Source organism: the organism of the source record quoted next, unplaced genomic scaffold (assembly GCF_019419815.1).
Source record: "Pyrus x bretschneideri cultivar Hongxiangsu unplaced genomic scaffold, Pyrus_bretschneideri_v1 Contig14, whole genome shotgun sequence".
Lineage (NCBI taxonomy): Eukaryota > Viridiplantae > Streptophyta > Magnoliopsida > Rosales > Rosaceae > Pyrus > Pyrus x bretschneideri.
This window is the reverse complement of record NW_025999435.1, coordinates 6,182,807-6,198,655: the sequence shown is the minus strand read 5'-3', so window position 1 is coordinate 6,198,655 and position 15,849 is coordinate 6,182,807. Positions and strand designations below refer to the sequence as shown.

General features: G+C 35.7%; 1 protein-coding gene and 2 long non-coding RNA genes across 7 annotated transcripts; all 3 read right to left on the bottom strand.

Annotated features, from left to right (window-relative positions):
- Positions 1-602: 602 nt before the first annotated feature.
- LOC103936147 lies at positions 603-6,100 on the bottom strand. Of its 5 annotated transcripts, none has more exons than XR_007256689.1 (11): positions 5,716-6,100; positions 5,499-5,605; positions 4,620-5,327; positions 4,393-4,464; positions 4,079-4,200; positions 3,014-3,172; positions 1,481-2,140; positions 1,294-1,362; positions 1,133-1,178; positions 894-1,035; positions 603-757 (listed from the first exon to the last, which is right to left on the bottom strand). It is a non-coding gene; the product is annotated as an uncharacterized LOC103936147 (long non-coding RNA). The 5 variants fall into 5 exon arrangements; XR_007256686.1 differs by having other exon boundaries at positions 1,481-1,697; positions 2,068-2,140; positions 4,393-5,327; positions 5,716-6,098; XR_007256688.1 differs by having other exon boundaries at positions 1,481-1,641; positions 2,068-2,140; positions 4,393-5,327; positions 5,716-6,098.
- LOC125475276 lies at positions 2,344-2,898 on the bottom strand. Its single transcript, XR_007256690.1, has 2 exons — positions 2,863-2,898; positions 2,344-2,665 (listed from the first exon to the last, which is right to left on the bottom strand). It is a non-coding gene; the product is annotated as an uncharacterized LOC125475276 (long non-coding RNA).
- A 7,210-nt stretch (positions 6,101-13,310) lies between the features above and the next one.
- Positions 13,311-15,305, bottom strand: LOC103966483 (BAG family molecular chaperone regulator 1-like). Its single transcript, XM_009379649.3, has 4 exons — positions 14,429-15,305; positions 14,092-14,348; positions 13,820-13,966; positions 13,311-13,735 (listed from the first exon to the last, which is right to left on the bottom strand). The coding sequence occupies exons 1-4, from the start codon at positions 14,664-14,666 to the stop codon at positions 13,472-13,474; spliced, it is 906 nt and encodes a 301-aa protein (XP_009377924.2). The 5' UTR covers positions 14,667-15,305; the 3' UTR covers positions 13,311-13,471.
- Positions 15,306-15,849: the final 544 nt, after the last annotated feature.

Here is a 15,849-nt window from a genome sequence, read left to right as displayed (position 1 = left end):
CTTACTATAGAATACAATAGATATAATGAATATGTATATATTGTTTATTAATTATTATTCTATATAAATTTTAAATTTTAAGTTTTATTTATTTATTTATTTTTATAGTATATTATAGGCAAAGATTGAGATTAAAAATCATAGAGCACATTAAAAATAAAAATATCAAGTAATTTAAAAATACCAAACACATTAAAAAAAAATTATAATAATTAATTTACATGTGTAAAAAATGTGAAAAAAATATGCAAACGCTCGTAGTCGCATCCTCTACACTTTGAGAATGGGTATATGATTGTTTAAATTTTTAAAACCATACAAACTCTCATGAATAGTATTTTTAAGGGAGTTCAAAATAAACAAAATTCATAATTATTAATGTATAAATTTGAAAGATGTGAAAGCATAATAAACGTTCATAATTGCATCCTTAACGCTTAGACGATGATTACATGATCGTTTAGATTTTTAAAACCCTCCAAATCTCATGAACAGTGTTTTTTATTTGAGTGCAAAATTAATAATAATTATTGTAGAAGTGTGTTAAATGTAATTATTCATGATGAAAAGCTTTACAACTTGCATGAAGGGATCAACTCCGAAATTTAGTATGTATATACGAATTTAGTATTATATTTTACAATTTTTTGGGTCAAATTATATTTTTCATTTTTATTGTTAGTGATTAATATTAAACAGAGGTCCACAATCTCTCCAACAGTGCCTCTGCATTGCTACTTGTTTCCTAGGTCCTGAACTGGAAAAACCCCCAAACGGGCAAATCCAAATTTTATCATCAAAACCAAAATTATAGTAAAAAAAATAATCATTTTTTCCAAAACCCTTCTAAAGGGCTGAAAGAGAGAAAATACAAGTTAAGTTTGGAAACCTACAGAGGGGTTTTGGAGGAGGAGCAGAGAGGAGGAGAGGTGCGACCACCATGAAGAGTCCAGGTCAGTCATCCTGGATTCAGTTTGCAGCATAATTGCTGCTTCTTGCGGTGATTCGCCTATCATTGTCTGGCGAGCGAAAACCCTGCAAAGATCAAAAATCCCAAAATATAAGTATATACCACTCCCTGCAAAACTCCACAATCAGAGAATTAGAAAAATAAAATTTGATAACGTTATACCTGAAGAAACCCCAAATTTCCATTCAAAGGGAAATTAGTACAATCTCTGCAAAAAATAATCAAGAGACAAATACTCAATTCCTAGAAAAAGAATCAGCAAATTAATCATATAAATTGTGATTTGGAAGAAAATTTAGGAGGAAGGTCAGATTGAAACGCACTGAGAGGTAAGCATTGTATTTTTGCAATCCTTGTCCCATTGGCCCTTCACAAACTTCTCCGAGTACCACCTACACACAGAAACGACATCTATTAAACCCTTTCCGGAAAATAAAAAATGGATTTTAGAGAAAGGAGAGAGAAATTATTTAAAAGCAATAATTGAAACTAATTTTCTGCTGAGAGGACCTGGTGAATCAATTGTGGTAGGCGTCTTTGAGATTTGCACAGGGAGAAAATGAGGAGCTACGAGAGAGTCTGAGCAAGACGATGTTGAGAGCTCAAGAGATCTGTACACAAATGGAAAAGCGTACTGGAACCTTCGAGAGAAGACTTGGGCTTCCATCCTCCTACACACGTCCACCATCAACAACACGTGTAGTATTTGCCATATTTTTCCTTCAATCTAGACATTTTAGTAGATGGGCTTTGCTCAAAACCGAAATTTCTTCCAAGTTTTCAAATCACACTCTAAATTTTTCAAGAAGCATGATAAGATGGTGTCCTCATATATATTGATTGTTTATTATGTAATACTTTTGACTATTCAATGAACCATCAATATGAGAGAATTTTGTACAAAGATCTGTATATCAATTGCGTCAGCACGCTAAGCATAAATTCTGTGGTTGTGGTATGCTAATGGTCATTTGCAGCACAACAAATGGAAGCTCATTATAAGCAGAGATGGTCACTATATATACAACCTGATCCAACCACACTATGCAAAAGGAACTATAGTCTTAAACAATGGTAGGAAAAATGATTATACTTACATAATACACAGCCCAATGGCAGACCTCATACTTCAGTTCTGAATCCAATTTCTTCAATAACTCATAAAGCAGCCTAAGATAACAGCAAATATTAACTTTCAAATTAAATTCAGCAAAAGCTGTAGAAACACAAACAAAGGAACACTTTATTTAAAAACTAGTGTTTTTCTTTTTTAATAAATGAGAATTACATTGCTATTACAAATTTTACACTAAAAAATTATAGAGGCATTCCCAAGGTTTTGTATGGAGTTTATGATTTATCGAACGATCTGGTCTTCTCAATTTCATCCATGATTCATACAATATATGTACATGCAACCATTCTTTCTTTCACATCAGAGTAAGTTAAGCTTTTGTTCAGGTAACGTTGCCAGGTGATGTACATGTTTGAATATAATTTTGGCACAAAAACTTTCATAATCTTTATAATAATTAATCATGAAGTCAAATCCCACTTGCGTCATCGTCAACACTGTACGCATTAGAGATCTTTGCTATTTACTGATTGAGTATGTGGCCTATATGCAGTCAGTTGGGCATGTTTTCCAGATCCTCAAATTGCAAAAGATGTATTCCAATACCATACCCAAATACCCTACGACACAACATATAAGTCATATTCATCATAACCTCTTACAAATGTTAATTTGTTATCAAAGCATTCTTATACAAAAAATTTATTTAAATAGTAACTTCATGCAATCCAGTAGCTAAATGTTAACTCAGAAACCAAAACTGAAAACATTTGCAATTAGATAAGGCTAGTAAATCTGAACTCACCAAATCACTTACCCCAACAAAAAAAAATGTCAGACAAAATACATGCATCAACATGCAACCAAAGCAAAAGATAAAATAAAATAAATCAACAGTTCATCAAATAGAAAAGAATATGTATTTAAGGTTGTCAGAGCTGACAAATAGACCATACCAGAGAACTCACCAGGAAACCCAACCTTTTTTGGGTTTAAAATTTTTTTTCGGATTCGAGCAAGAAGAACAGTGGTGATGCTGATCCACTGCATGCTGCGAAAACTCCACTTGTTAATCTTTTCTGGGTAGACTAAAATTGGGGACGGCTAAAAACCCAAGAATTCAATCACTGAGAAAACATCAAAAACCTAAATTAAACGCCAAAGAAGTCAATCACTGAGAAAACTGCAAAAACAAAAATCAGACGCCAAAAATCCATAAAAATACAAAAATTAAAATATGCGGTTGTTGCCGACTTGAACAAATCAAGCATGGCAGCCTTCAGAACACAAAGCAAAGTGAGTTGGTGTGAGCAGAGCAAGAAAGAAGCGAGACGAAACATCCAAAAGGAAGAAAACTCTGTATAAATGACATTGAGTTGGTGAGGACCCCCACGTCACCATTTTCATCTCACAGCAAAGCAAGGCAACAATGTTGAAATAACAAAAAAGAAGCAGGGGTGAAAAAGGAAGAACACTGTAGAATGAACAGTAATTTGTGAAATTATATAATGAATGATACAAAATTGTTAAGCAAACATGGACTGGAGGTGATTTTAAAAGTTATTTAAAAGGGAATGGTAAATCTTATGCATGCCAAAGAAGATTCAAAGCAAAATATTATGAAACATTTCCAACTCGTTTACTTTGGAGTGCATATATGTGTGTGTGTGGTGTGGGTGTGGGTGTTTATTGTTTTTAAACTAATATATTGTACAAAATTGGGTCAATTTTCAGATTTTCACCAACATAGCAACCTTGAATTCTTCGACAATCAACATTCACATGCACTGGTAACAAATATTGTTTTCATCTTACTTATTCTCCCAAAAGAGAGAAAAATAATGTCAAAGATCCAAATACTTCAATTTCAAGAAATTCCCATATCAATTGCAAGAAACGGCTTCAACCTTGTACAATTCTTCAATTTTCAGAAAAAAAATTTCAAAGAATTATATTAACAAATTCACCTTTTATCATCTAAATCATTGACTAAGTTCAAAAATTGGAATGAAACGAGCACCTTTGACACTTACTGGCTTCAAGGTCAAGTATTTGCATGATCATAAACATGATATTGACACCAGCAACAACGAAAGGATATTCCCAAGCAGCTTGCTTTCCACCCTGCTTTTTCAATAGCTACTGGAAAGATGTTCTGCAACAACATAAATAAACATATTTAGACAGCCTAACATGGTTGGAACATTAAGTATATATCAGTCGAGCACATTAGCCATAATAACACATGTATTTCAAGCTTCGTAGTTTCTTGTTATGTTGAGAGTATGCGAAACCTATTTCTTGTTGTTTCAAACTTTCTAGTTACATATCAATGTTGGAATCTTACCGAAAATTTTTTCGCAAATAACAGCAGGTTCTCCAAGGAAATGAATCCCATCTTTCTGCCAGGTAATCCAAACTAAGCAAATAAGAGAATGGACAACACAAACTAAGCAAATATGAGAATGGACAACACAAACTAAGCAATAAGATAATGCTATTAAACTGTAATAATTAGATAACTATACTTCAGTTTGAATGGATGAACAAAACCATTATAATCATTTTGTTTACCTCCATCATTATGTCTATGTGTATTAGACCAAATTTCTGTAAGGGATATATAATTGAACGGATCAAAAAGTCCAGCATAAATTGGAAGATCAATTATTCACCATACATTGCACAATGTGTATAAAGCAAGTACAAATTATAACAGCAGAATTTTGATTCATCCATTCCATAACAACCCAAACCTAAAAAACATAAAAACCCAAAAAAGATTAATAATTTACAGATGTTTAAAATGCAAGTGTATAATATAACAAATGAGTTTCTCAATCAAACTCAAATGCTTCAATTTTCCAAAACGGAGAACCAGAAAAATCAGAGAACTCAAACCAGAAACATGAGCATAAGATTGACTACTTTCCTGCGGGACTCTCGAGCATGGAAAGGTTTTTTGTTGACAGTGATAAAATTCAACAGTAAACCAAAATAAAAGGACTAGAGAGTAAAATTTTATTCTCTCTCGCAGAATTGAGAAAGAATAAAATGTACAAATCTAAAAATGTATCCAAGCAGCAATTTTTAGTTGTTAGTTTACTCATGCATCAAAATTTATAACATCCCAAAGATATGTAAGAACAAATTGCCTTGATATGAGGATGCAAATGATTGTGCCATCTTTCTCTGCACTGCTTGCCAGCCCTACCCACCAACTTCTCAACTATCTGTGCCCATTTTCCCACTCCATACTGCTTCACCAGCCTGATCAGCTTTCTGAAAGTTTCACCATACGAAAACAAAACCAAACCAAACAAAAAAGAGGAAAACCCATTTAATTTTACATATTATTTGATGGCTTCGAAACAAAAAAAAAAAAAAAAAAAAAAGGAAAGAAAATAATGAGTTAAGTGGGGCAAATAAAAAGGAAGGGAGAATCCACTTTACCAAACAACGTGTCCAGGCGTCCGAGACGAACATGGCAGAAAATCAATAACCCCACAACCCTAAACCCAGTCACTGACGATTCCTTGGCTGAGAAAGCTCAGAGGTCACTTTTCGAAGATGATTAACAAAATAGATTCAATCAGAGGCCAGAAAGATTGAGCAGAACAGAGAGAAAAAAATAATCTCAAACAAAATTCTAGAGAGAGAGAAGACTTACCCTGCAATTAAAGCCGTCTTGGGTGATCTCGACGAGCTGGACGGGGGCGGCAGAGGTAGCATCTCCTCCAAGCTCCTGGCCCGCCGGTGGTGGTTGTTGGACGGCAGAGTTAACATAGTGAAGAAGGTAGCCAAGTGTTTCTCCGGTTAAGATTTTGGATAAAGGATAAAAAATTACATCAAAATTATTGGGGTCACAACAGTTTTATATCTTATTTTTTTTAAATTGAGAATATCTTACGAATTTATGACAACGTCATATCTCCGTCAATTTTTCTGTTAACTTTTCTGTTAAATGCTGACGTAACTTGATTTGAGACCTACTTTCTATTAAAAAATTATTAAAAACTAAAAAGCAATTATTTGTTAAATATTAAAATAATAATAAAAAACAGAAAAAAAAAAAAAAAAAAAAAAAAAAAAAAAAAACCCTCATTTCGTCCCTTCCCTCTCTCCTCTCTCCTCTCCCCTCTTTCCATCTTCATCTTCTTCTCCCACCTGCAAATCCTAAAAACGAAAAAATAAAAAATATCCAATTTGTCTTCCCCCCCACACCCACACTCAATTTCCCCACACACACACCCACACTCTTCTCCCTTCTGCAACCTAGAAAAAAAAAAAAATATCCAATTTGTCCTCTCCCCACACCCACACTCTTCTCCCTTTTGCAACCCAAAAAAAAAAAAAAAAAAAACTCAGATCCCGTCGGTGGGAAGATGGGTGTGCAGAGAAGGTGGAGGATGGATGCAGAAGAGAATGTAGAAAATGGATGAAAGTGGTGAATTTGGGGTTTGATGGGTTTTCAAATTTTTTTTTTTCCTTCTTTTTTTCCTCTTCTTCTTCTTCCTCCTTCTTCTTCTTCTTCTTCTTCCACAGGGGAGTTGATGGTTTAAAAAAAAAAAAAAAAAATTTCTTCCTCCTTTTTTACCTCTTCTTCTTCTTCTTCCGCAGGGGAGTTGATGGTTTTAAAATTAAAAAACAATTCCTTCCTCCTTTTTTTTCCTCTTCTTCTTCTTCTTCCTCCTTATCCTTCTCCTTCTCCTTCTTCTTCTTCCGCAGGGGGGCTGTTGATGGGTTTTCAAATTTTTTTTTTATTTTTTCTTCCTCTTCTTCTTCTTCCTCCTTCTCCTTCTCCCTTCTTCTTCGTCCGCGCCGACAAGGGGGAATTTTTTTTTTTTCCTTCCTCCTTTTTTTCCTCTTCTTCTTCCTCCTCCCCCTCCTTGTTCTTCCGCAGGGGGTTTGTTGGGTTTTCAAATTTTTTTTATTTTTTTATCTTTTTGGGTTTGCTGGTGGGGGGAAGAAAATGAAGATGGGGAAAAGAGAGGGGAGGGAGGAGGGGGAGGGGAGGGACAAACTGATGGTTTTTTTTCCTCTGCTTTTTATTATTATTTTAATATTTAAAAAATATTAAATAATTATTTTTTAGCTTTTAATAATTTTTTAATAGAAAGTATGTCCCGAATCAAGTCACGTCAGCACTTAACAGAAAAACTAACAGAAAAATTGACAGAGGTATGACATTGTCACAAATTCGTAAGATGCGGTATGACATTGTCAATTTTAAAAGATAAGGTATGAAACTGTCGTGATCCCAATAGTTGAGGTAGTTTTTTGTACTTTACCCTTTTTTTTTAATTTTACTTTTATTTATTATTTTAATATTTGAAAGATATTAAATTTTTTTTTAGTTTTTAATAATATTTTATTAATTTTTTAATAAAAAGTGGTCCCTGTCTTTTGCCACGTCAGCATTTAACAGAAAAATTGACGGAGGTAAGACATTGTCACAAATTCGTAAGATGCGGTATGACATTCTCAGTTTTAAAAGATAAGTTATGAAACTGTCGTGACCCCAATAATTGAGGTAGTTTTTTGTACTTTACCCTAAGATTTTTTAGAGAGAAAGTGGAATGAGATAGAGAGTGGAATGATAGTCTCCCTCCCACCGCAAATGAATCAACACACGTATATTCTACCTCTTTTCATTCCTAGATGACCCACACGTGTACATCTAGATCTTTTCCTTCTTAGAACAACTCCACCCCTAAAGACTTTGCGCCAGTACTCAGCCCATTTATCCACTTCAGTGAACAGTAATAGACCTTAATGAACAGTAATAGGCCAAAGCATCTCCACCTCAAAAAAAATGTGCTAACACCCAGTCTAAAGATGCGTTGGCACAAACAATCTCCACCCCTACAAAATGCGCTGGCACCCGGTCCATTTAAAATATTAATAATTTTTTTATAAAATAATAAATTAAAAAAATAGTTTTAATTTCGGATAGGATTTTTAACTAATCTCGTCACGTCACGTGTCATTATCTGAACGTACTATTTTGTGAATAGATTTCCGCTAAGATTTTCAACCAATCCTGACAAGCCATGTGTCACTTCCTGTTTACAATAATTTAGGCAAAATTTTGATAAGATTTTCAACTAATCTTGTCATGCCATATGTCATTATCCGAACGTACTATTTTATGGATAGATTTCTAATAAGATTTTCAACCAATCCCGACACACCACGTGTCACTTCCTGTTTACAATAATTTAGCCAAGATTTCAATAAGATTTTCAACCAATCACGTAGTGCCATGGGGCATTGTCTAGAACCTTATTTTTCTTTTTTTGTCCATATAAACCATACAACCCTACATCCATCCTTACACTGAACTCAATCCTTTTTTTTTTAGCTCAGAATCAGTCTTACAATGTCTTCTTCAAGAAGAGTGTATAAACAGTTGCAAGAGCAGCAGAAAATGTTGTTGGCACAACAAGAAGAATTGGTCAATCTTGACGAAGGTAGAGGTGGAGATGAGGCATTCGCAATGGAGGAGGATGAGGATGATCACCATAGAAGGTGGAGGGCCTCACATTCCCGCCATATCATGGAAGCTGTGGGTCAGATAGCTAAACTCAGACGTGCGGCAAACATCGATAGAAGAAGGGAAAAACGAGGTAAAGATCTCTTGGAAGATTATTTTATTTCCAACAGCATTTTCCCTGATCATGTTTTTAGACGTCGTCTTAGAATGCAACGAAGTTTGTTCGATAAAATCATGAGTGCTTTTTGCAGCAATGATCCATATTTTGTGCAAAAAGATGATGCTTTTCATGTTCTAGGTCTTCTTCCTGAGCAAAAAATTACGACTGCTTTGCGAATGCTTGCATATGGAGCATCTGCAGATCCAGTGGATGAGATCGCAATGATGGGAAAAACAACTGTTCTGGAGTTCCTGATGCGGTTTTGCTCTGCAATTGAAGCCCTCTACACCAATGAGTACCTTCGACAACCCACGCCAAGGGACATATGAAGGCTTCTGAGGAAGGGTGAGATGTGAGGCTTCCCTAGCATGATTGGAAGCATCGACTGCATGCACTGGACTTGGAAAAACTGTCCAAGTGCGTGGCAAGGAGTTTATGGCGACAGAAAAAGAGCCAAAAGCATCATTTTGGAAGCGGTGGCTTCATTTGATACATGAATTTGGCATGCTTTTTTTGGTGTTCCAGGAGCTCAGAATGACCTAAATGTCCTTGCCCAATCTCCAGTGTTTGACGAACTACTACAAGGAAATGGGCTGAGATGCACATATTGGGTTAATGGTAATAAATACGAGGGACCATACTACCTTGCAGATGGCATTTACCCAAGGTAGTCAACATTTGTCAAAACAGTGCCACATCCACAGAATGAAAAAGAAAAACACTTCGCAAAGTGTCAAGAGGGGTGTAGGAAGGATGTCGAGCGTTGTTTTGGTATCCTGCAAGCTCGTTGGGCGATTGTCAGGGCTGCAACTAGAATGTTTGATGTCGAGGCTCTCCGATCCATCATGATGACGTGTATTATTCTCCACAACATGATTGTTGAAGACGAGTACGATTATGATGTCGTCGATGAATACGAGCCAGATCCGATGAACAACTCAAGAACACAAATCTACTATGCTCATTATCGGACCGAAGATCCCGTGCGACACGAGCCGTTGGAACGGGATGGACGTTACAATGAATTGATCGTTCAGCGATACACTTCATTGCAAGAGCCATACTAGCACATAACCCGCCAAAATGACTTGATTGACCAGCCAATGGGCATTGCACGAAGGCGAAGATAATTAAAATAAGGCTTGTGGTTGAAGAATAAAGTGTATTGCTTTTTAAGTAATCTTATTTAGTGTGTTTTTTTTTTTAAGTTTATATGGTGAGGTTATGTAATTTTGGTGTTTTTTTTAAAAGTTTATTTGGTGAGTTTATGTAATCTTATTTGATGTGTTTAAATAAAGTACAAAAATTACATAAGAAATTAAATAAAGTTCTAAAAATAAATAAGAAATTACATAAGAAATTAAATAAAGTTCTAAAAATGTTAAGAAATTACATAACAAATTAAATAAAGTAGTACAAATAAATACGAAATTATACAAAGTCTGTGGAGTTAGGATATGTGGTGCTAGGATCTTCGTTGCTAGGATTTCTGTAGCTAGAACCCCCTTGATTTGTTTCGGCATCTCTTGCACGCCTCTTTCGCACAACATCTCTTTTTTCCGATGTCCAAAAATATTTTGAATTCGGAGACAGTCTTACTAGAGACTTGTTCATAGTGTCACGATTTGCTTGAGCCATCCTTTCTTCTCTAAGCATCTCATTCTCTCGATGAAGTGCTTTTCTAATCATCTCGTTCTCTCGATTAACTATTTCTCTTTGTCTCACAGCCGCCGCATCACGAGCCTCAGTAGCTGCTATTATTGCTGCCATAGCAGTAGCTTTTTCCTCATTTCTAGTCTTTTCCCACTCCATGTTCAGTTCACCTTGGCGAGCAAGTTCCTCCATATATTTAGTGTAGTCATTTTTGGAAGAACTACCTTTTTTCTTTGATGCCTTTTTACCTTGAGGCTTGAGGGACTGACGAGTCGGTTGGGTCTCTAGCACTTCTTCAAGCGTCCCTTTCGTGTCTTCAAATGTGTTGGCTTCTTGTTTGGCCTTGTCTGCTTCTGGCGAACTGTGTAGACCCATACCGTGCATGACAACTTCTGGACCGGTTGCCACAAGTTTGTATCTAGGGCAATCTTTGACAATTTGCCAACATTCCCATTTGTTGAATGATTTGTTATGGTTCTTTGCATTGTAGAATGCTTGTGCTTGTAGTGTCTATAAAAATGTGGGATATGATAGTATAAAAAATACGAGTGTAACACAAATAAATAAATTAAAATATTGATGCGCGTGGAATGCATATAAATTACATAAGAAATTACATAAAAATTGCATAAGAAATTACATAAAAATTACATAAGAAATTAAATAAATTAAAATATTGATGTGGGTGGAATGCATATAAATAAATAAAAATATTGTTACCTGATCCGCTAAACTTGTCCCAGGCTGACAAGCGGGCCCCGCCGCCTACACCCTTGTCTCCTACTCACGCCCAGTCACGAGTGTGCTGCACGCGCCAACCAAATAGGCCGGCTTCTGGGTCTGTCCGAAATGGGTTGGTCTGTTGCCTGGCTTGGGCTGGGTGCCAGGCTATTTAGCGGGCTGGAGCACTTGGACAGGGTGCTGGCCTTACTTTTGGACAGGGTGCTGGGCTATTCCACCTCCGGTGGAACTGCTCTTAGATAGACAAAAACGAAGCTCAAGACTCGAGAAGAGCTAAAAAAGAAGGGGTAAAAACGGAATCACGCTGTACAATAAACAGTAACTAAAGAAACAAAGAAGGGGTAAAAAAGGAATCACACTGTAGAAGGAACAGTATTTTAGGCTTTTTTCCTCTTTTAGTATATATATAATTTTTCTCAAATGTGTGAGAATGGTATTGCGTAAATTGTTGAGTTAAAGGTCTTTTGTACGTTGCCAAACCACTTCTATTTATAGAAGTGAATTCTATGACAGTCAAGTCTACTGAAGCAAAGTTCTATTCTAAATGTAACTCCTCAGCACACTTGGATACCCTTGGCACTTATCTCAACAAACACCTCTCATGCCAAGACTTTATCTCTATCCAAATTCGGCTTCTTAGACTTGGACTACGACTCTGAACCTAGTCTCTTTCTACGCTCGTTTCATTCTTTATATGATCAATCATAGGTTTAGATTCTTAAAATAATTTGAATCTTACCAAAACTCATTATGGTCCTTCAACAATCCTAACCCAAACAGGACTCGATCGAACCACTATCACAATCTGATCCTTTAACAATCCTAATTTCACTAGGACTTAGTCAAATTGCTGGCATTCTATTTCTGAGCTGAGAATGTTGCATGGACTGAAAATTCATTATTGAGCCGATAGTCACAACCTTCCATCTTGGTTTTTTACTCTCGGCCCATATCTGGATTTCATGCCCAAGCACTATCACTTGGTCTCACCTGGCCAACATGTAATTGTGAAATGTCGATGTATTCGGTGTCAATTTTAATGTATAATTTATTGACGTTTAGTTATACCACGAAACCAACAAGTTATAAAGGACCGATGCGACTAGCAAAAACCAATTTTTCTTTTCAGCCTTCTCTATCACTTCTCTATTTATAAAGCCATGGACCATGGGCAGCACGCGAAGTGTAATCGTGAAATGTTGATGCATTTGGTGCTAATTTTAACCTATAATCTGTTGTTAGTTATACCACAAAACCAACCAGGTAAAAGTTATAAAATATCGATGCAACCCTCAAAAATCAACTGTTTTTCCTCAATAATGATACATTTGAGTTTGGTTCACGTTTCAACATGTTAGTAATTCAAATGAAAACTTATAACTGCAATGATCAAGTACTCCTACAGGCTTCTGATACTTTGACATTGCTAAATGTTTTACCGAATTTGATTAACATAGTGAATCTGCAGATAATATTGTTTTAACTTTTTATTTTTCTATATCAGAACATGTTGGCAGCATGCTCCATATCATATCACATCTTCTAAAGTCAAACCTGCTTTTCTATTATTTTTGTATGATTAATCAGAAGGGTATCCATTCCACTATGATTTTCTGCAATTCTTTAATTTCCAGTAGCAGCAATGCAGCCATACAGGAAACAAGGGATCTTTTGTGGTTCTGCATACCTTAATTCCATTTACTTGTTTCATCATAGATTCATAACCACTTGTGAAAAATAAATAGGCTATAAATAATTGAAAAAAAAAAAGAAGATGAACCGAATGGTCCAATCCATTGGTCCCTAGACAAACAAAGTGTAGTTAACAAAGATATTGACAAATTTTTCACAGAATGACTAAAATGATTTACAGTGGACAAATTCAAAGACCACTTGAGCAACTTTCATCTTCAAAGACTGAACTGAGAAGTTATGTCAATTTTATGGATCATTTTGGCTAAAATGCCGATTAACAACATAGTTATGTTGGTTAGACTAGATGTGCTCTTCCCTGTATATCTGAATATGAATCTCCGTTTTCGCAGGGTAAAATATCGCTGGTACAAAAATGAAAAATCATACAACTTGAATGGAACCAACCACATTACAACTTCCATTTTGTGTTTTGTACGCATCTCTTCCTTTATTCCTTTTCCCTTCTTTTACTTATCCACCAAAAGTTATTTACAGATTTGCAAACAGCAAACCCCAAAAGTAGAGAAAAAAAATGAGATACCACTTAATTGTAAGAAATGGAAAATCAGACCAGGAACAATGTATTTAATTATACATGTTTTAACAATGCAATTCTCATTGTTTTGGACTCTAATTTGAGGAAGAACGTACTCAAACAACTTCTAATTAGCCCTTTTGGTTTTAATCAAAAGTTTCCCATTTTGTTGTAACAACAACTGACTCAGAATTCTTCTCTTGTTGCTGCTGCATCACTGGATTTTTTCGTACCGAATTTTCTAGTTTCCAATGCATGCTTTGTTTTTGTGTCGGTTTTGAGTCCTTTGGCATGTGGCCGGTTGAACTGTCTTGTTGCTGCAATTTGATTTTATTCCCATTGCTGCTAGATTTGGAGTTCTGATGCTTCAACATGTCCAGAATTTCTATGTACTTCTGAACTCTTGTCACCTTCAAGTTTGTAAACCAACAGTTAGAATAATACAAATAATGTGCAAGTAGAACACATTTTAAAGATGTTGAAATTTATAATACCTGCACTCTTCTCTGCAATTTTAGATCTCCGTCGGCAACAGTTCCATCCAGTTTAATCAACTTCATCATTAGAAGCTCAGTCAATTTCTCCACATCCGTCTCGGAAACTTTCCCACCTGCGGAAGCTGTTGTTTCCAAAGATGTGACCTATTTACAACAAAAAGGATATTAATACAAACTATTCAGTAGATAGCGATTAGGCCAGTTCGTCACTGCACGCTTGCGCCCAAGTTCGAGTTCTTTTCCCCCAAATTTTGATTCAATTTCATTACCTGGCCTGCAAGCTTGTCCACTTCCAAGTTGATTTCGGCTATGGATTTCGAAGATTTCTCTGCATTTGAATTTCTGAGCAACTCTAGGCACCTTTTTTCTCTGCCCAAAATGTCCTCCACCAGCACCATCCTTGATCCGTGTTTAACTCTTGCCACATCAAGATACTCTTTGGAGTCCCTCTCTTTCTTTTTGTATATTAGCTTCTGATCCAGATGGTGCAATTTCGTTGGCTCTGCCAACATTTTCTTCAACTCCCCTGCAAATTCAAAACCAAATTCAATTAAACAAAACAATTCCAAAACAAAAGTTTATGGATTCGAAATTTCAAACTAGTACCAAAGCTTGCTTGGGAGCTGATTAGAATTTCGTGGTACGAAGAGCCATAACGGACTCTAATCTTGATTGTGGGGATTGAAACAGAACTGGGATTCATCTCAACGGTTCGCTTTTGCACCAGCATTCCCCCCGGCCTGATTTCCAAGCCTGCGCTATCGGGGCATCCCCTGCCATCGTCATCAGAGCGCTTGCTTTCCGAAGAAAGCATTTTGTTCTTCTTTGACTTCATGGGTTCCATCTATAATCTATTTCTTGATCTTCTGAGGGTAAGACCAAGAAAAAAGAAAACTACTTGAACAAGAAACTCAAGAGAAGCCGAGAGTTTTCGTGCAATGTTCTTTGCTTGGATTCAAAGTAACCCAACAGAGAAGAAAGAACCCTTCGATCCCTATCGTGGAATCAAAGAAAACCCAATGGTGAAAGAATTGGGAAGAAAGGGTGCAAAACAAAAACAACGGTTACAAGTAATATTAACAGCCTTTTTCTATTGACGACAATAGCAAAAGGAAACAGAGGATTAGACGAGCATAACTATAAACTAAGTGAGACAGATGACGGAAACGTGACCAAAACTTTGTCAAGAGTGAGAGAGTAAGGAGGAAATTGAGATCTAATCAAAGCAATGGAGAAACAATGGAAAATGGGAAAGAAAAAGGAGAGAAAACTAATGGCCAGCAGAGAAAGAAGGTGAAGTGAGTGAAGGGAATAAAATTTTTATACAAAAAATGGAAAAGAGGGGGGAAAAGAGAAAAATCCACATCAGTTTACGTGAACGTAAGGAGAGGGACAAAAAATAGAGACAACTATTTGGATTTTAAGGTAAAATAAAACCACAAATGGCAAATAACAATAAGCATTTTACATGCAGAATTCAGATCTTTTAACTCTCTTTTTTTCTTCTTGTTCAAGACTGTCGTGTGTGTTCATGTAAACTCAAAATTCAACACCAAAACAAAAGAAATTAAAGCAGGAAAAGATTATAGAATAAGATATATGTTTCTTTCCCCATAGCAACGGGTGGACAACTACATTGGTTTTCGTAATGATAATACAACGTTATGTGCAGAGAAACCCTGTCATTACAATTTTTTTTTTTCATAACAAACGATATTATTTATTCTACGGAAAGTGAAGTGAGGCTCAGCCTCACAATAAGTTTGCAATAATGCAATTCAAACTCGCTTTTAATGAGAGTGAAACCTAAATTCTCTCACTTACAAGTAAAAAAAAATACAACTAGATTGTAGTATTAAGTGGAATTATATTATTACATTATTAATACAAAACGACACAATAATAATAAATTTGTACTATAAAAGTTGTTCTCCCCTGTACATAATTGAAAAGGAAAGCCAACATAGAATTAAAAAGCGGAACATGCAAGCCAACTAAGCAGATAGAAAATCTCAGCCAGTTGGCAC

Bases quoted from the DNA above. Each gene is read 5' to 3' on its own strand.
- LOC103966483 (XM_009379649.3), bottom strand. From the start codon at position 14,666: ATGGAACCCATGAAGTCAAAGAAGAACAAAATGCTTTCTTCGGAAAGC. The intron at 14,349-14,428 runs GTACTAGTTTGA...TTGAATTTGCAG, and splicing joins CAGCTCCCAAGCAAGCTTTG to GGGAGTTGAAGAAAATGTTG. The intron at 13,736-13,819 runs GTATTATAAATT...ACAAACTTGAAG, and splicing joins AATTGCAGAGAAGAGTGCAG to GTGACAAGAGTTCAGAAGTA.